We start from the raw sequence: 21200 nt of genomic DNA on the forward strand, positions 1-21200 counted from the left end.
TAATCTCCCTACATTTCTTGCAATATTTAGCAGCTGCTCCTCAAAACAAAATGCAGTTCTTTACTCCCAAAGGTAAATCCAGGAATGAGTTTATGAAAATCTAGTTCTAAAATAAAGTTCAGCCTATAAAATAAGCAGAATCTTCTTATAATTCCTTTCTTCCAAAAGGAATCTAATATATGACCAATTTTGTGCATCAATATACAGGAGACCAGGCTGCATCAGGCAGTTCTACACAACTTTACCCATAATTCCTCCAATGCATATTAATCTTGACCCTCTTTTGCGGTATCCTCGCTATTCTACTACCAGAACCCAAACAAAATTTCAACCGTTATCCTTAACAGTTATATGCACCACCTCCCACTAATCAGTTCCAACATAGCTTTGGCAATCCATACCTATATCAATCTGCAACACCCCCACTATGATCAGCCTCTAACCAATATCAGACAGATATGCCAGTGCACCTGAGACTTAACCATAAACCCTCTCCACACTTCCAGTACCACCCCAATACATACAGAGTTGTACAGAGTTCTAGCAATACACCTAGATCAAGTTCTGGGTCTCTACTGACAGTTACACAAATGGCATTCTGGTTTTGTTATGTGGAGAACAGTCCGCTAGGGAGTAGGATGACACCATAAGTCATTTCACTTATAATTCAAGGTAGATTTTAACCCCAAGTATCCACAGTTGAAATTTACCAACTCCAAAACTATTTCCACTGACAGATCACTAAAAGCCAACATCTCATCTTTCAACCATTATTATATCCTCCTCCTTCTCCCTCCCAACCATGAAGGCAACACCTGTGAGGAGGGATAGTCACTAAAGACAGTCGGAGTCTCCCCTTGTGATCACCGACCTACACATCATATAACCTTGACTCAAAATATAGGCAACAGCCAAGAATGCCACCAAATTTGGTTCCACACTTCTCTCTCAAGCAACTTACTCAGCACCAAAAGCAACTATCACAGCCAATATGACAAAGACATGAAACCTGGTTCAAGTCCCTGACGGGGACTAACGATCAGCGATGAAAGAAAACAGTTGAAACTAAAAGATAGTACCTTAGCATGTTGAATCACCAAGCCAGCCAAAGGAATTGCATTTCTGAGTGGCCTTCTGATACTGGAATAAGGATTCCTCAATTTGATGTGCTGCACTAATTCTTTTCTCATTAGCTCTAACACCAGGAACCAAGGACTCACCAGGTCAAAGAGGTTGACACCATGCCATTTACACTCTTCCTTTTCCTGTCTCAGTTCTCTCTCTGAAATCCTAATTCCTTCCCAAATGAAGACCAATTTTTATGTTCCTCACCCCCTGCACTGTCTGTGGCTCTCTGACCCCATAACACGTCCACAATACAGCAATGCCCAATCTCAGTGTTTAACTTGACCGAGCAGTACACACTGCCAGCTCAGTGAAGTTCTATCTCTGATTCACTGACCCATCAACACACACTTCTGGATTAGTGGAGCTCCATCTCTGTGGATCACTGATTCAGCCTCACATCCACCCCTAGTTTTGTGACAACCAGTCTCTGCATCTCTGACCTAGCGGAACATACCCCCAACTTCAGCCTCTGAACTCCATAGGATTTTCCTTCTTCCAGAGACCTGTAAAAACAGAAATCAAACTGCCCACTCCTCTCCAGGGAACAGCAAACACAACTAATCCAAAGTAACCAAATCACAATTTTAGCAATGTCAGTTTCAGAACCAGCCTTATTTTCCACACAAAACCAGAGAACAATATTAAATATACAAAACCACAGCAGCAACAGATCGAGCCTAAAGCGGTCAGCTTCCATAAAGCAGAGAGCAGGCCAGTTAAAAACAGCTTTCCCCCTCCCCCATCCCCTCCCCAGTACAAGCCTTGATTTTCTTGTACTGATCCTGTTCACTTTGACAGTAATTCCCACTTACTCTGATCTGAGGATCCCCAGAGCCTTGATGAAGGAAAACCCCACAAACGGCAAATCTTCACCCGAGAAGCCGGCTGGGTTCAACTGCCGCGGAGAGGATAAAACCCGCGAATTCTTCTCTGGTTCATCAAAATTTGAGGTGTCATCATCAGACCTGAGGGTAGGAACGAAGGGGGGAGGAGCTGGTGGAAAAGACAAGGAGAAAAGACAAATTTCAGCTACAGTTTGCTCTGCAACGGTCCCATTCATTCAATGCTTGCAATGGCACTGCAGCTCCTGCTTTTAATCTTGCTAACACAAGCAGACTGAGCTGCTGCTCTCAAATCGTATTACAGCAACAAGAGATTAACCCTTCAGCTACCAACATGGCTACCATTCTGCAGGCACAATGTCTCCCATGCTGGTTAAACTGGTATTTTGAGTCAAAGGCACCAGGCTAAGAAAAGCTTTGGTCTAATATTTACAGGTTCTTAGTTCCTGATTTTTCTAGAAAAACAAAGAGGTCTCTGAACCACCCAATTAGTGGAGTAAACTACTTCATGAGAATAGAGTTAGCTACCTTGCTAGCCAGCTAAGGACTAATTTCTGCCTATCACCTCTACCAGCAGCCTCCCCAGTCCAGATTTCTGGTTCTTGTTACTATCAGTAAACATATCTCGTTCCTGGAAGATTTCAACATGCTGCAGCTACTAAACCCCAATAGTTCTTGGAGGAGAGAGAAAAAGAAATAAAGATTTGCTTCCCCAAGACAGCTTGCTTAGGATTTAGAACTCTTGGTGGGACACCACTGCAGTCTGGCTCCGATACAATCAGCTTTGAATACAGGTATCAATGGCAGGAATTATAATCTATTTCTTACTCAAATTTTTAAATCAAAATCTCTTAACTTCTTAACCAGTTGCTTAATTTCAGCCCATCTTCTAACATTTGCTGCAGTTTAATTATTGCAACGAAACAAAAGGATGTTATTCTAAATGATGTGCAGCACCCCAGGTCCCTGCTGGTTTGGCTGCATGTGAGAAAAGAATGAATGTAAAAGCTTGCTGTGCAATTCCTACCTCATAAAAGCATGTTTCCTCCCAAGATTTTTTTTTTTTTTAATTTCATCATTCAGGTCCTCACTCCCTGCAAATCTACTAAACTCTTTTTTGATCTATGAAGCAGACAGCTCTTCAGTCCACAACTAGAACACAGCCCATTGTTACAAACTGATGGAAGTGTTGTGTGCTAAAACCGTTACCATGGATCCAGTATAGATCTCCTGTAGCTGAAGGGCTGATGAGAATTGAAGAACCAGGAACAAACATTACAGCCCCTGCAGTGCAGGCTCCCTGCTCCTCACTCTGTGCATGCTCTGAGTTTAACCCTACCTGCCTGCATTCGTGACAGATGCTGATTCTTATCTGACTGACACAAGCAGAATGAGTCACTGCTGGAGCTTGCTAGCTCCCTCTAGGTTGCCAAATCCTTTCACAGCTCAATTTTTAACTCTTAATTTTCTACACTAAATTTGTGTATAAGCTAACAGCAGACCAACACCAATCTACCACAACACCAGCATCCATTGGCAAAAATCTGCCTGTTTAAATCAGTAAATTGCAACAGTACATACATGCATGCTCTATTAGTGGCTCTCCAGGGAGCCATGCTGACACAGCTTCCAAATAGGGGAAAGGAAGGAAGCTCCACCAGGCTGGCAAGATACTGCTCACATACCATAGCTTCAAGTACATTGGAGTAGGATGAATGAAAAACTCAAAGATAAAAATATGCATTAATAAGGAAATTATATTACCTCTCAAACAGTCTCTGGAGCATTCAAATCTTCTTTGTCAATATCAAACAAATAGATTTATTGGTTTAAAAAAAATGCAAAGGTTTAATAGGATGGGAACTGTATTACAGAGTAAATTCTCTTAATATAACATCCAGTTATAGCTCTTCTGTCCAGTGCTCTCACTCACACAAACACAGGAGCAATAGATAATAATACAACTTCACTAGCTATAACATTTTTCATACAAATGGCATCCCAAAATGCTTTGCAAAGTTAAGAGTTAAAGAGGGCAGAGGGAAAGAAATACAGGTAATACAATACATTTCATTTTCAGCATCCAGAACTAAAAGGCCTTTGGGCACCCTTTAAAAGGTTTATTCTCCACACCCCCATCTAAGATTTAAAAAGAGATTGGATTGATGAGACAGAGTAATATAGGAAGGAGAAGACTATCTAGAACCCCTCTTGTAAGAGTAGCCAAAAACATACCTTGACAGAAAAGGAAGGGGTATATTATAACTCTATATATGACCATATCATTTAATATTTAACAGATTTGTCCAAGTTAGAAATACAGAGTGAGCTAGAATGTCACCTTTCATCAGAAAGTAGTGGGAATCTACGCAGGAACCATCCTCAGGCAACTACAATTAAAGGCAAGAAACTTTCCTCTCAAAAAAGTCCCCACTCAGACTACTGCTGCTAACGGAAGCAAGGAGGAACAAGATACACCACAATACCCAATAGCAACATCTTCATATGGTTGAAGAGGGCTAAAGATGGAAAGTAAATAGGACTTTTAGAAAGAGAAAGCTAATTTTAATATCACATCATTTTCTACTGCAATTTCTTCTGATGTTTAATAAAAGCTCTGCACAAAGGAGAGACACAGAGAAAGCTAGCTGAAAGGGAAGAAACCTGAATTTGCCCTTTACTCTGCATCTCCTGAAGAGGCATTAGTGTGAGAAGAGCTATTACCAACCTAACACAGTTGAGAAGCACTTCTTTCTAACCTTGTTACAATATTACTATCAAGGAAATAAAAACAGTCATTCAACAAACACACCTCTGGCTGCAAGTGGATCAGAACTGCTGACAGTGACTGAGAGAGGAAAAATGAATTTCTTCGGAGGTAGGTTTCAGACCACTTTGGATGAGAACAAACTCACAAGAGTGAGAAGGGACACAACTGGAAAGAGATATGCTAGATCCGCTTTGCTTGGTTGGTTTTGCTAATTACTTGGTAATGTCTTTAGATTCCTTTATTCCTGAGATTAAGGCATTCCCCTGCTTGTCTCTTGAAACTGCCTGTAAAATAATTGGTGCAGCTTATAAAACAGGCTGAGAAAAGGGAGCAATTTGGTTGGTTAACAAGGGTTTAAATGCATGTCTATGAAAGGGTCCTTGGGTAACCAGAACTGGCCAATTATTTCTTGTTTAAAACCAGAGAAGTCTCATTCCTCTATAATTATGGTATCCTAAAAATAACAAGATGAAGACTAGCAAATACAAAGGTGTAAGCCTGCTCATATCAAGGCTATTCTCAAGTGTTTCTTTAAAAAGAAGAACCGCTTAAAAGAGGTCATAGAAAGACTCTGGGAACTGAATAGCAAATACATGCCATTGTATCTGGCAAGACTAAAGATTTGTTCAGGAGATTCACACTTTCTCCCTCTCCAGGTTTATTCAAAAGGAGACAAAACTATGCTACAAACAGGATATTCTAATCCTGATACTTCAATCTTATAAAAACTGATTGACACATGGATCATTTTCTGCCTGTGATATGCCGCAAGTGACCACATGTGCTGTTTATTATTTAAATGCCTTCTAGAGAACTGCACATTACATAAGAATCAATTGCTTATTCGGATACCCCTCTTATGGAGGAAGGATATAACCCTCATCCATCTGTTCCCTAAGAATGACTTCTGGAGGTAAGGGGGTGTCATATGTTGATAAATTTAAAAAATAGCACTGCAGTAATTACCCAGTTTATCATCATCTTTATGATCACACTAAATGAAACACAGTTTTTGAACTGTGTTAGTATGTGTATTTATGTCTAGTTCAAGGAATAATACAATCAGCTCCATCATTTCAAATTATTTCCATGTAACTTTAGAGATTAGATACTGCATTTCCCTGGGATTCCACTCTTCTAGGCCAACCCTTACTGGACTAGGGAATTTGAAGGAACTACAGAATAGAAATGTATCTTGTCTTGTTCTGTGATACAATCTATTCTTCCTGGTGTCAAAATGTATACTGCCTTTCCAATGGCAAGTAGATTAAGCATTAGTATCTTGTGCTTTCAATAATATTTATGGAAAACCCAACAAAGGACAGCATCAGCTCTGAATTATATCTTTAAGAATATTTGATCTAGAACAGACTAACTGCAAAATACACAATAGGCCTATCCCAGCTATAAACAATATTCACTAATTGTACAAGAAGCTGACCCCCTTGTAACTTCACCCGACCTAAAAAAATTAAAATATTTTAGGACAATGGTCAATTTTTTCTGGAAAGTTGTCAATAAGGCATTTGGGAGATATGAGGGCTCAAAAATGAGATGATCTCAATTCTGGAGTATTTGAAGTGAGCTTTAAAAGCCTTACAAGTTTGACAAGTTCCTGACATTCAGCTATCCAGATTTAATTTGTGGGAAACATTCCCACAATGTATGTCTTGCAGACTAGACTATCATATTGTAAGGATGCATGATTTGATGTCACTTATGCTGGGTAAATTGTTCCTGAGACCCCCCCATTTCTCAAAAAATTACATTACATAAATACCTCAATATCATGCAAACTCCATGCAAAGAGAAACAGGAAGATATTGGTCTTTTCAAGTAGTTTTCACATTTCCTCTCTCGCCATATTCTCCCTGGTTCTGTTTCCTCCTGTCCACTAACCTTTTCTACAACTCACTTTCTTCTTGCTATTGTTAAACATTTTATCCTGCTTATTAAACTATCATCTTTCATCAGAAGGGTACTTCTGAAACTCCCAGGTAATTGCTTCAGTTTCCTCTGCTTTTCAATTTCCCATATTCAAATGCTACTCCAGCCCTTATGGAATCCTCTGATCTGAGCATTCTTTCCCTTTCTCTGCTAAGAGGGGTACGTAGCCAAAACATCTGGCTTGCTGTATGAAAGAGCAATAATGGGGGGGCGGGGGATATCTCTCTATGTATTTGGCTACATTGTCCACTGCCATTAAGAACAAGAGTGTTCTTCCCAAAGCCATGAGATCATTCCTTGGGCCAGGTCAGAGAAAAACAAATGCTTCAGCACCAAAGGCTGACTTGGATCTCTCCTGTGTCATGACACTATCTCAGGCATCACAGATTAGGAAGAATGAATACAGTGGATTTTCTTTTTTATGAAGACATTTCTCCAGAGGTAGTCTCCAGCTCTCTATTACACACCTTCCTTTGCACTAAGATGTAAAGTTCCTTCCTTTCTTCTCAGATACCTTTGGATTAATTTCATACAGGTGAATATTCTGCCCTGGCCTTCAAGACCTTCTGTTAGTTGCTGGGCTGTTAGTTACTTCTGTGACTGCTGCCATTTTCCTTTGTACGTTGCCAAAGAGCAACTACAGGACAATCCTCAAAGGAAATACTGTCCTTGCCCTATGCATTTTGTATTTAGATTAGGGTAAAAAGCCTCCTGACCACTTCTCAACTGTACTTCATGAGATTAAGTTTGTAATTTTAGATTCAAATTAAATGGCTAATGTAATTTACTGACTTTTAAAAAACAATGAAACATGAAACTACAGTTATGAAAAGCTTATTGGATAGCTTGCAATCTTCTGTCCAGTAAGCAAGCAGTACATCATACCCAGTTTCCTCCGTTTCTCTTAGTCTGGGTTCTTTTAACATACTTTAAAGAGCAATGTTCTGAATTTTCCAGTCTAAACCCTGATTTAACTGACAGATAAGTATAAGTATAATTATTCTGGCTACCAATATAATTTTTACTCTACGTAAAATACTAAATACACAATCCAAATCTTTTGCAGTACATTATGTCAAGTAAATCAACATGCAATCTTTAGGAAAGTGAATGATCTGTAGCAATAAACTTCAGTAAACAGCAGAAGTAAATAAATACAGGGCAGAGAGCCTACATTATGTTTTGCTAGTATGCTCCTAGTAAGGTGCAAACTAACAACGAAAAGCTGTTTCAAACACCTACTGGAGCAGATTCAGGTGGTTGACCTGGGGGCTTACTTAGAGCTGCATTCTACTTCTACATTTAGGAGCCAACTTCAGATTCCTGCTGCCTGAGCCCATGGAGGTTGGAACCTTTATATAAGTGACTATCTCAGGGGAAGAGAAGATATGGTTTAAATGCAAAACTAATAATTGTTTTATAAGTTCCCATAACAACAAAAAGTGAAAGGATGTTCTTGGTCAGTATTAACAGCACAAATTCTAAGCTGAAAGGGGTAGAGTTAGGCTGATTATCTAGGCGCTTAGATAGCCCCAGTTACAACAGTGATGGATTTCAGAGTAGCAGCTGTGTTAGTCTGTATTCGCAAAAGAAAAGGAGGACTTGTGGCACCTTAGAAACTAACAAATTTATTCAAGCATAAGCTTTCGTGAGCTACGGCTCACTTCATCGGATCGGATGAAGTGAGCTGTAGCTCACGAAAGCTTATGCTCAAATAAATTTGTTAGTCTCTAAGGTGCCACAAGAACTCCTTTTCTTAATAGTGATGGAGTACTTCCCAAATACTTAACAAGTAACACACTATCTCTTTCTTCCCTCTCATCCTGAAAGAGAAATAACTTGATTGATTTATAGATGCGTATCTGCGTGTGTGCATATAGAACTTATTTAGTGAAAGACACGTCAAAGGAACAAGTTTTACATTTTATTCTGAAAGCAGTTAGGTCCATGATCATCAACTCATGGGAGCAAGCTCCATCGGCTATGTCTAGCTCCTGTGAAAGTTCCACTTCCTGCTCTCACAAGTATCACACTTCCGGTTGACAGTTTCATTGCTCCAGTTGAACACAGCAGTCATGAGAAGTCATGCTGATAGAGAGAGCAGCAATCTTTCTAGAAGCTAACTCCTGACGGCTCTGAATAATAAGACAGACATTGACCTGGACAAACTTAGTTAATGGGGAACAAGTACAGAGAGCAAAGCACCAGGGTGATGTATTCAGTCTGTTGCTAAAAGCAGAAGTACTGCTGTGTTTTGTACCAATTACAGCTTTTTCATGGGGTATGGCTTCATTCCTATATATGAGTCATTATAATTTAGCCTGTAGATAAACACTGTATTGATCTCACCATGGCTAGGTCTGAATCTAACAGACTAGGGCACAATCTTCTGGCCAGTTACAGATGGAAATAGACTGGGAAGTTTTGGGGTTTTTTTGTTTTGGTTTTTCTTTTTGCTCGCTTGGCTATTTGGACATACAAAAGAACCCCAAGAATGCCTACCAACTGAATAGTCAGTCAGCATCATTGTTCTCCTGTGAAATGGCAAGGCAATACCAACTAACTTAGACAGTTTCCAGAATGCCAGACAAGCAGATTGCCAAGATGGCACTGGAATGGATTCCAACTCACCATTTTCCACAACATCCAAGATACCGATGAAAAGTTTAAGTTCTAAACTCAACCAATATAGGAACTTCGAGAACAAAAACTGGTGAAGTAGTAGAGATGGCTCAAGAGAAAGATGAAGAGTGAGCTGAAATCTACACCAGACATGCTGAAATAATAAGAAACTTCCCAATCAAAACTCAATGATATTATAAAGGTAACAACCAACAGTTCTGATAGAATAGCTGTTCTAAAAGTTTAGGCTTCTTGAAGCTGAAAAGAGGGAGAGTGTCAATATTCAACCCGAGAACCCCCAAAGAGGACAAATAGTCATCTGAGGCTGGCAATCTAAGCCTAATAGTAATCTTAGAATCTAGACTACTCTCATGATGCTTAATAATCAGAGTAGCCAATCTGTTGGGCTCTGTACCAAATGTAAGGAAGACATGGTCCTTGCCCCAAGGATCTCACAGTTTAAATAACTGAATAGTATTCTAAAAATCAGAGGTTCAAGGACCACTGGTGAATGGAGTACTTGGCTTCATATGTGGTGCTGGTACCTCAGTATTTCCAGCAGCTAAATTGCATTACTTTCCTAATATTGCAACCATTGTTTACAAGGAAAAGTATTTGCCACACAGGTGGTTATTCTATCACTGGGGAGAAGGTGGCCTGCAAAATTGTGAACAGGAGTGTCCACAAGAAAATCTCTAATTAGATGTGGTCCACACTATGAAAAAGTTTGGGAATCCCTGTTCTACTTTAGTTTCTAATAGCATAAACTCCATTCCTATAGCATCCCTGACATAGGTCACTACAAACAGAAGATAAAAGGAGCATGATTCACATCTAACAAATTGAATCATGAAGTGGTAAGAGGAGAGAAGATTAAGAAACTACAAAACAAAAACAAAATAAAGGTGTAGGCAGACTAGAGTGGGGAAGAGTTGCAGGAATACACTTGTATTTTATATAATTTTTTACTTACATTTTCACCTGTGAGATTATAACATACAGTATATTAACACATCCTAGCCATAAAACAGAATAAATAAATCATTCCTCAAAACATTTCTGCTGCTATAGTGCAGTACCGCTTCTTTTTTTTAAAAAATGATTAACCAGTTCAAACACTCAACAAATACTCATTTTACTCATACCCACATATTATCAAGGACCTATTTTTAATATAATATTGTTCTGCTTACTATTATGGATGTTATTCCAGTCAATTTTAGAGAAGAATGGATGGCAGCAGAGACCCTCATAATCTAGTCTCTCCTTCGGCCCACATAACAGACTCTGGACCAGATCAAGAAATTCATTACTGACTTTCACATCTTCTGGGAACTTCAGGAACCTCTGCATTTGAAATAAAAATATTTCTTTGCTCAGTAGGAAAACAGAATCTGAAGCTTTTAGGTTCAAATCTTCATTAACCTGAGATATGCCAAAAACTTTAAGGTTCAAGATGGGAATGAAAGTTTTTTGCTAATAGATACTGTGTGCCAATTTCTTGGTACATCAAAGAAGATCTTACCAATACTACAGCAGGACACAGAGAAATCTTTCTTAACTGATGAATTGCACAGACTTATTTTTAGACAATTCTTATAATAATTAGTGAAGTAACCTGAGATAGTCAAATGACTGACATACATTCAGGGAGAATATGGCAAACATTTTCAATACATGTTTCAGAGAACACTTGGAATGTGACAAAACAACAGACGTCTAGAACCCCCTTTTTCCAGCTGTAGAAAAAAGTAGTTTTTAGTTCTAGCCTTCTTTATCCTGAAATATAGGAAAGGCCTCTCTACCTGGAAGTTCATGATGTTATTAAAGGTTTTTGTTGAGGTCCCTTCAGTGAAAGGAGATTTTCCATAAATCATATCATAAGCAATGATTCCCAAAGACCACCAGTCACACTCTGGGCCATGTGAAGCTTTACCATCCCCGTTCAAAACAGTTAGCATCTCTGGTGCCATGTAGTCTGGGGTGCCAACAGGCAGCGGGGCATTCACCTGGAAATAAAGACATTACATGTGAAGTTACAGTCTGGCCCTTGATTATTTTCCTGGCACTGAAATTAATTTTTCATCGTGCTTATAAACAACAGAGGCATCTGGTTTTCCACCACTGTTTACAAGTAAATTTATAAGTAGGAGCTTTCCCAGAAAAGAATCAGAGAGCAAGATAACTAATATAGAGTTAGTTACAGTGTTAGGGAAACTGAAAATTAATAACTTCCAATAAAACTATTCACCACATGGAATGAGTTAACATAGATTAAAAGAGCTAATTGTTTCTACAAACCACATACAACTGAAGTAACCAAGACTTAGAATGTTGCATTCTAAAGAGCATGCACTAACCTCTGATGTTTTAAGTGGTACGCACAGTGCCAGTGATGCAACTTTCACTGACATTAATGGGAGTATAGCTAAATTCTCATACACAAGTGAAATTTAGGGATCAACATTTCTCAGCATGACTTCCTGACCCTACACTTCATCCATCATTCTCCCTACCATTCCATTCTGCGTATGCCACCAGCAAACTAAAATTGACTGGAATCCTGGTCTCTGAAGTGCTCTGACCAGGTTCTTCAGGAATCAGAATTAGTCATTTTCACACTGCTCCTGGCATAAGGATGAAACAAAACAGCAGGGGAGAACGACGCAATAGCCAGAAGGTTGAAGAAATAGAAGACATGAAAAAAAGGAGAAAACAGTTAACATAAAAGGTAATAAAGTACGGGGGCTCTGAGAAAAGAAAGATTTGGAAGATACAAAAGTGCAGTATACAAGATAATATAGTATAATACAGTATACTGTCTACACGATAAAGACAGGCTCTTTATATAAATTCAAAATATACACAACAAAAGCAGGCTCTAGACTAGAAATATATATTCTATTTATAAATACAGCTTCTAAATATTTTAATTTAAAATTCTCACTTCTTAAAACGTATGCAGTATTTTAAATTTAGAAACAGCCTGTAAAGACAGCTAAACCTAAATAAGTTTTTTTTCACTTAGAAAGCAATGTGTTCAGAATCTAACCCCAGAATACTGCAATATGACTACTTTTAAAACTGGAGTATCAATAGAGTTCAAGATATGCCACCTTCATGCACACTTTGAATACATTTAGCCCTGATTCAGCAAGACTTATAAGTACATAAGAACAGCCATACTGGGTCAGACCAAAGGTCCATCTAGCCCAGTATCCTGTCTTCCGACAGTGGCCAATGCCAGGTGCCCCAGAGGGAATGAACAGAACAGGTAACCATCAAGTTATCCATCCCATCGCCCATTCCCAACTTCTGGCAAACAGAGGCTAGGGACACCATCCCTGTCCATCTTGGCTACTAGCCATTGATGGACCTATCCTCCATGAACTTATCTAGTTCTTTTTTGAACACTGTTATAGTCTTGGCCTTCACAACATACTCTGGCAAGGACTTCCACAGGTTGACTGTGCATTGTGTGAAAAAAATACTTCCTTTTGTGTTTTAAATCTGCTGCCTATTAAATTTCATTTGGTGACCCCTAGTTACTGTGTTATGAGGAGTAAATAACACTTCCTTATTTACTTTCTCCACACCAGTCACAATTTTATAAACCTCTGTCATATCCCCCAAGTCGTCTCTTTTCCAAGCTGAAAAGTCCCAGTCTTATTAATCTCTCCTCATATGGCAGCCATTCCATACCCCTAATCATTTTTGTTGTCTTTTCTGAACATTTTCCAATTCCAATATATCTTTTTTGAGATGGGGCGACCACATCTGCACGCAGTATTCAAGATGTGGGCGTACCATGGATTTATATAGAGGCAACATGATATTGTGTCTTATTATCTATCCCTTTCTTAATGATTCCCAACATTCGATTCGGTTTTTTGACTGACGCTGCACATTGAGTAGATGTTTTCAGAGAACTATCCACAGTGACTCCAAGATCTCTTTCTTGAGTGGTAACAGCTAATTTAGACCTCATCATTTTATATGTATAGTTGGGATTATGTTTTCCAGTGTGCATTACTTTGCATTTATCAACACTGAATTTCATCTGCCATTTTGTTGCCCAGTCACCCAGTTTTGAGAGATTCTTTTGTAGCTCTTTGCAGTCTGCCTGGGACTTAACTATGTTGAATAGTATTGTATCATCTGCAAATTTGGCCACCTCACTGTTTACCCTTTTTTCCAGATCTTTTATGAATATGTTGAATAGGACTGGGCCCAGTACAGACTCCTGGGGGACACCACTATTTACCTCTCTCCATTCTGAAAACTGAACATTTATTCCTATCCTTTGTTTCCTATCTTTTAACCAGTTACCAATCCATAAGAGGACCTTCACTGTTATCCCATGACAGCTTACCTTGCTTAAGAGAGCTGGTGAGGGACCTTGTCAAAGGCCTTCTGAACATATAAGTATACTATATCCACTGGATCCCCCTGGTCCACATGCTTGTGGACCCCCTCAAAGAATTCTAGTAGATTGGTGAGGCATGATTTCCCATTACAAAAACCATGTTGACTCTTCTCCAACAAATTTTGTTCATCTATATGTCTGATCATTTTGTTCTTTACTATAGTTACAATCAGCTTGCCCGGTACTGAAGTCAGGCTCACCGACCTGTAATTGCTGGGGTCACCTCTGGAGCCCTTTTTAAAAATTGGCATCACATTAGCTATCCTCAAGTCATTTGGTACAGAAGCTAATTTAAATGAGAGGTTACAGACTATAGCTAGTAGTTCTGCAATTTCACATCTGAGTTCCTTCAGAACTCTTGGGTGAATACTCTCTGGTCCTGGTGACTTATTACTGTTTAGTTTATCGATTTTATCCAAAACCTCCTCTAATGACACCTCAATCTGGGACAGTTCCTCAAATGTGTCACCTAAAAAGAATGGCTCAGGTTTGGGAATCTCCCTCACATCCTCAGCCATGAAAACCGATGCAAAGAACTTATTTAGTTTCTCTGCGATGGCCTTATCGTCCTTGAGTGCTCTTTTAGCATCTCAATCGGCCAGTGGCCCCACTGGTTGATTAGCAGGCTTCCTGCTTCTGATGTACTTAAAAAAAATTTTGCTATTACTTTTTGAGTCTTTGGCTAGCTGTTCTTCAAATTCTTTTTTGACCTTCCTAATTATATTTTTACACTTCATTTGCCAGAGTTTATGCTCCTTTCTATTTTCCTCAATAGGATTTAACTTCCACTTTTTAAAGGGCGCCCTTTTGCCTCTTACTGCTTCTTTTACTTTGTTGTTTAGCTACTGTGGCACTTTTTTGGTTCTCTGTGTTTTTTAATTTGGGGTATACATTTAAGTTGAGCCCCTATTATGTGTCTTTAAAAAGTTTCCATGCAGCTTGCAGGAATTTCACTTTTTGCACTGTACCTTTTAATTTCTGTTTACCTAACTTCATTTTTGTGTTGTCCACCTTTTTGAAATTAAATGCTACAGTGGTGGGCTGCTGTGGTGTTTTCCCCACCACAGGGATGTTAAATGTAATTATATTATGGTCACTATTACCAAGCAGTCCAGCTATATTCACTTCTTAGACCAGATCCTGTGCTCCACTTAGGACTAAAGAATTGCCTCTCCTCTTGTGGGTTCCCGGACTAGCTGGTCCAAGAAGCAGTCATTTAAGGTGTCAAGAAACTTTCTCTCTGCATCCTGTCCTGAGGTGACATGTACCAAGTGAATACGGGGATAGTTGAAATCCCCCATTATTATTGCGTTTTTTATTTTAATAGCCTCTCTAATCTCCCTAAGCATTTCACAGTCACTATCACCATCTCAGTCGGGTGGTCAGTAATATATCCCTACTGCTATATTTTTGTTGTTAGAGCACTGAATTACTATCTATAGAAATTCTATGATACAGTTTGGTTGATTTAAGATTTTTACTTAATTTGACTTCATTTTTACTACATAAATAGTTCCAATGAAATCCATTAGACTACACAAGTGCTTAAGTTCTCCACATGTTTAAGTATGTTGATGAGTCAGGGCATTTCTGAGAAAAAGCCCTTAGACCCTTTCATGTGATTTTTTTATCCTAGTTTTCTGAAAAGTATGCATACAAGTAGTACTTTCCACTCAAATGTTTTAGAGGGAACTTTTGTGATAACAATGCAAGATACCTTTTAGAGAAAAATAAAGAGCATAAGAACATAAGAATGGCCATACTGGGTCAGACCAAAGGTCCATCCAGCCCAGTATCCTGTCTACTGACAGTGGCCAATGCCTGGTGCCCCACAGGGAGTGAACCTATCAGGTAATGATCAAGTGATCTCTCTCCTGCCATCCATCTCCACACTCTGACAAACAAACAGAGGCTAGGGACACAATTCCTTACCCATCCAGGCTAATAGCCATTAATGGACTTAACCTCCATGAATTTATCCAGGGAAATCAATAGTTACAGACATCTTTTAAAGTATGAATTCACATTTTAACACAGCCTTAGTACCATGAGAAGGGAAGCACTGTAAAAGATTTGTCCTTTCCTTACCCACAACTAAAAACCTGTATAAGCTAATCTGTTTACAGATCTACCTACAGCTATGGAAGATACTTAGCACTTTTCGTCTTTGAAGTATTATCATTAATACTCCATATTAGCTGGGAAAGACAAAAGAATAAAGTATCAACAGTCAGGAACGGACATGAAATTGGTTTTCAATTTTGACTGAATGATCCAAACAAGACAGACGCAGTTTATATACACTTTATTACCGTTTTGTTCGCTGTCATTTTGGCAGCTGATCCGAAGTCTACAAGTTTAATATGTCCTAGTCGGTCAATGAGAACATTCTCTGGTTTGATATCTCTGTAAGTAAGCACAACACAATCAATAATCTCTCTATGCCAGTCAGTAGCTGTTCCTTGCTGTCACTTCTACATAACATCTCCTTACTACTCAATCTGTGTCTCCTCAACTGCATGCTGTTCTTCATAACCCTACATAGGGATTCTGTGGGGTCCAGACTTCCAGTTGTTGCTCCACTCACAACTTTGGTTTTAGGCAGTCAGCTACTGAGCTTTCCCCACTGGAGGGTGGAGGAACCAACAATTAATAACAAATGTATTTCTTCCACCAAAAAGGAAAGAGAAGAGAGGAGCTGGTGTTGCATTGCTATTTCATGACACATCAATGTGCTGAACTTAAATGGCAATGCAACATCATATGGTTCTCAACCCAAATCCTTAGAACCAACTTATTTTGTCGTTCTTCCAAACTCCATTCAAAGCCAAGTAGTCTTCCAGCTGTTAAAAGTCTGTGTGCTGCTGCCCTACATGCAGCAGCTGTTGGTTGGGACATATGTGTGGTCTGTCCATATGACTGAATACTTGGGGTGAGTATCAGATTGTAATGACATCCATGGATCCATGGTGATAGGTTCCTTAGAAATTCTTGCAATACATACATGCACCCAAGTACTCTAACATACTATATTGGCTTTGTTTTTCCACAGCACTCATCTCACCTCACCTCAATAATCTTTAACAGTTCAAATAGTTTATTTTATTATTTGGTGCCAAAAACATCCAAACTCAATTGCTGTAAAATGTCTTCATATTTCTATGGTACAAAACAATGTAACTGAGCTTTCAATCATATGTAGCCATCCTTTCATATTAGTTTCACGGTTTACATCAAACGTAATGCCTTCAGCAACAACTGCAGCGGGAGTATAATTCATTTTCTAACTTTTTTCCTAACATGTACGAAAGACAGACCTTGAAATAGATGTCACATGAGATATGGAGTTCACCACTCCAATACTCATTCCAGAATTATACTGATAAAATCATAAGTGTATTTCAAAGAGATGCCCACCTACCGGTGTACATAGCCCATCTGATGGACACTGTGAATGGCCAAAACCAGCTCTGCTAAATAAAACTGCACCATACTTTCATCTAGTTGGTCTTCATATCGGTTTAAGAGTGACAATAAGTCTCCTCCAGGTTGATACTCCATAACCTGAATGAAATTTAAGAGACATGGTTGTAGTTCAGATACACAAAAAGACATCTGATTAAGCCCTTAAATACTACATAGGCCAGATAATCTTATAGTTAGGCTTGTATTTTATCAGTAAATGTAGATAAACATCAATTTCACCATACATGCACAAATCAATTGAAAAATATATCCATTGATAACAGAAATTTACAGATAGGCCAAGAAAGAAAAACATTGCTTATTAGAGTTTAAGGCTAAAATTTTGACATACAATGTTGACAGCTTCTTGTTTTAACATGTATAAACCTTTAACTTTTTGAATCTCAGTGTCTGTCATTAAATAATTATTGTATGACTCTGCATAATTTCCCACAACTGCAAAAATATAAATCAATAAAAATCTTTAAAAAAAAAAAAAAAGGAAAAAAAGCTTAGGACCCATAATTTTGCACAACTCTGAAAAGTTAAATTGATAAAAATAGAAAAAATGCTTAAAATAAAAAAAGCCAATATTATCCATTGAAATTATAAAAAAAATAAAAATCAAAAATTCTGCCAAGCCTACTTATGGTGTAGGAAAATTTACAGAAGGAAAGGTAAAACTTCCAGCCACCACAATGCTGTTTAATACAAACATAGAAAAGTTCAACCTTAAACACCACAGAAGAGAAAAAAAATTCTACACTTACCAAGTAGAGATTTTTTTTGTCCTGAAATGCATAGTGTAACTGTGGGATCCAGGTACCGCTACTCCGAGATAATATACTCCGTTCTTCCTTGAAAAATGACACCTACAAAAAGAAAATGGATTAGTTTTAATCCTAATAAAAAGTAGCAGAATGCATTAGAATTCCCTAGCTCCAGAGGAGCATCTATCATTGCCATAAGCTTATAACGTGCCATTTATTCAAAAGTTACTTACAAACCATCATCTGCCACTAACCAGCTGTGTGATCTAGGAAAGTCATTTCACCTCTCTGTACCTCTATTTCCCTTCCCACACTTCATTGCCTTGTTTGTTTAGATAGGAAACTCTCCAGGGTAACACCATCTCTCATTACGCATTTGCATAATATTTAATATAATGGAGCCCCAATCTCATTTGGCACTTGTCACGGAGCCACTGGGCAATGCTCTGGAACTACTCCATATGAAGCCAATCAGGACTCTGGGGGAGCTTCTTCTCTGTGAGCAGACTGTCTCCAGGGCAAAAAGCTTACACAGCTTTGACCTTCCTGGGTCTGACCTTGGAGCATTCAGCATCCCCTTCTCATACCGTGCACTTCCCACAGCAAGTCCGCACAGGCGGGACTCCTGGGGAAGCCAGAGGGCCCTGCACCCCCAACTCTGCAGTCAGACGTGACTCTCAGCCAGCCAGTAAAAAAAAGACACTATGGTGCTAATAAGCGATGGCCACATAAACACCGCCCTATACCGGAAACCCACTGACCGCTATTCCTACCTACATGCCTCCAGCTTTCATCCAGACCACACCACACAATCCATTGTCTACAGCCAAGCTCTACGATACAACCGCATTTGCTCCAACCCCTCAGACAGAGACAAACACCTATGAGATCTCTATCAAGCATTCTTACAACTACAATACCCACCTGCTGAAGTGAAGAAACAGATGGACAGAGCCAGAAGAGTACCCAGAAGTCACCTACTACAGGAGGCCCAACAAAGAAAATAACAGAACGCCACTAGCCATCACCTTCAGCCCCCAACTAAAACCTCTCCAACGCATCATCAAGGATCTACAACCTATCCTGAAGGACGACCCATCACTCTCACAGATCTTGGAAGACAGGCCAGTCCTTGCTTACAGACAGCCCCCCAACCTAAAGCAAATACTCACCAGCAACCACACACCACACAACAAAAACACTAACCCAGGAACCTATCCTTGCAACAAAGCCCGTTGCCAACCGTGTCCACATATCTATTCAGGGGACACCATCATAGGGCCTAATCACATCAGCCACACTATCAGAGGCTCGTTCACCTGCACATCTACCAATGTAATATATGCCATCATGTGCCAACAATGCCCCTCTGCCATGTACATTGGTCAAACTGGACAGTCTCTGCATAAAAGAATAAATGGACACAAATAAGTCATCAAGAATTATAACATTCAAAAACCAGTCGGAGAACACTTCAATCTCTCTGGTCACTCAATTAGAGACCTAAAAGTGACAATTCTTCAACTAAAAAACTTCAAAAACAGACTCCAAGGAGAGACTGCTGAATTGGAATTAATTTAGGCCTGAATAGAGACTGGGAGTGGATGGGTCATTACACAAAGTAAAACTATTCCCCCATGTTTATTCCCCTCCCCCCCCCCACTGTTCCTCAGATGTTCTTGTCAACTGTGGAAATGGCCCACCTTGATTATCACTACAAAAGGTTCCCCCCACCCCCACCCCCACCCGCTCTTCTGCTGGTAATAGCTCATCTTAAGTGATCACTCTCCTTACAGTGTGTATGGTAACACCCATTGTTTCATTTTCTCTGTGTATATAAATCTCCCCACTGTATTTTCCACTGAATGCATCCGATGAAGTGAGCTGTAGCTCACAAAAGCTTATGCTCAAATAAATTTGTTAGTCTCTAAGGTGCCACAAGTCTTCCTTTTCTTTTTTTAAACGACAGGAACATGGTCTAAAACAGAGCTTGTAGGTACAGAGACCAGGACCCCTCAGTCAGGTCCATCTTGGGGGGCAGAGAGGCCAGAGCCCCCTCTGGCCCTCCCTCCATTTCCTCAGCCAACTCCAAACTGAAACTCTCCAGCTCCTCCTCTCGCCTTTGTCTCTTTCCTGGGCCAGGAGGCCACCTGATCTCTTTGTTCTCCAACACCTTCAGTTGGCACCTTTGCAGAGGAGGGGCCCAGCCCATCAGTTGCCAGGAGACAGGGCGTCGGCCATTCTCTGTGCAGACACCATCACACTGGCCCTCTAGGGCTCTGCAACAATCACACACCCTTATCCCACCACCTAGATACTTAAGAACTGCATAGGGGAAACTGAGGCACACACACAGTATTCAGATAAAACATTAAGAACATTCCCACTTTGTCACAGCACTTTTAGGCACTTCCATAATAAAAATAGTAAATAATATCACCACCACCAATTGAGGAAAAACAAAATCAGACAAGAACAAGAACCCATGCTAGCACAAGTAGGAATGAGCATCCTATGACCAATTCTGCAATAAATACATAGTGAAACATTAAATTACAATGCTACCTTAAATGCAATTCATTCAATAAGATTTCCATCAATCTAGCTAATCCCAAATCAACCCAAACACCATGAGGTGGATTTATTGTTGAAATATTAGTGTAATTCTTTATTATATCATTTAACTCCAAGTTAGAACCATCTTTCCCATCAGAGTTTTTAATCAAAGTTTAATAATAGAGGAAAGAAAATGCTCACGGCCACTAGGTCATCTTTTGCAGGTCTACTGACATAATTAAAAGAATATACCATAAATTAATACACATACATGTTCTCGTGCCAACAAGGACTCCTTGCTCATCACCTTCATAGCATAGACATCACCAGTCACCTTCTCTCTCACCACCTGTACTTCTGCAAAATGACCATTTCCCACCAGACGTTTTACTTCAAAATCCTTCACACTGGGCAGCAGTTCTCGTAACTCAGCTACAGTCTCTGAATCTGCACAAAAGGAAAGTTATTTTACATTAGACACGTAACATTTTGTGATGATTACAGTTTTAGCAAAGGAAGAAATATTCCTTTAGTTCCAAGCCCTCAATAAGTATTAAATCACTTTATAATTTGCTTGTTTACCTACATCAAGCATAATTAATTATTAAAAAATACTAATGCAAAGTTATGACTGAGATTTTAGAGTCAGGAAATTCAAAGATAGTTTGCACAGC

General features: G+C 39.3%; 1 protein-coding gene across 1 annotated transcript in view; it reads right to left on the reverse strand.

Annotated features, from left to right (window-relative positions):
• The window catches only part of CIT (citron rho-interacting serine/threonine kinase), a 94989-nt gene that overhangs the window by 68373 nt on the left and 5416 nt on the right, over nt 1-21200 (reverse strand). The window contains exons 4-10 of the mRNA XM_073313406.2: nt 20798-20973; nt 17971-18072; nt 17157-17299; nt 16048-16141; nt 11115-11318; nt 10503-10656; nt 1941-2121 (exon numbers count right to left, since the gene is read on the reverse strand). Of these exons, the coding sequence (XP_073169507.1) occupies nt 1941-2121; nt 10503-10656; nt 11115-11318; nt 16048-16141; nt 17157-17299; nt 17971-18072; nt 20798-20973 (1054 nt within the window). The remainder of the gene's footprint in view (nt 1-1940; nt 2122-10502; nt 10657-11114; nt 11319-16047; nt 16142-17156; nt 17300-17970; nt 18073-20797; nt 20974-21200) is intronic.

The sequence above is a fragment of the Lepidochelys kempii genome, chromosome 15 (genome assembly GCF_965140285.1).
Source record: "Lepidochelys kempii isolate rLepKem1 chromosome 15, rLepKem1.hap1, whole genome shotgun sequence".
In the NCBI taxonomy this organism is placed as follows: domain Eukaryota; kingdom Metazoa; phylum Chordata; order Testudines; family Cheloniidae; genus Lepidochelys; species Lepidochelys kempii.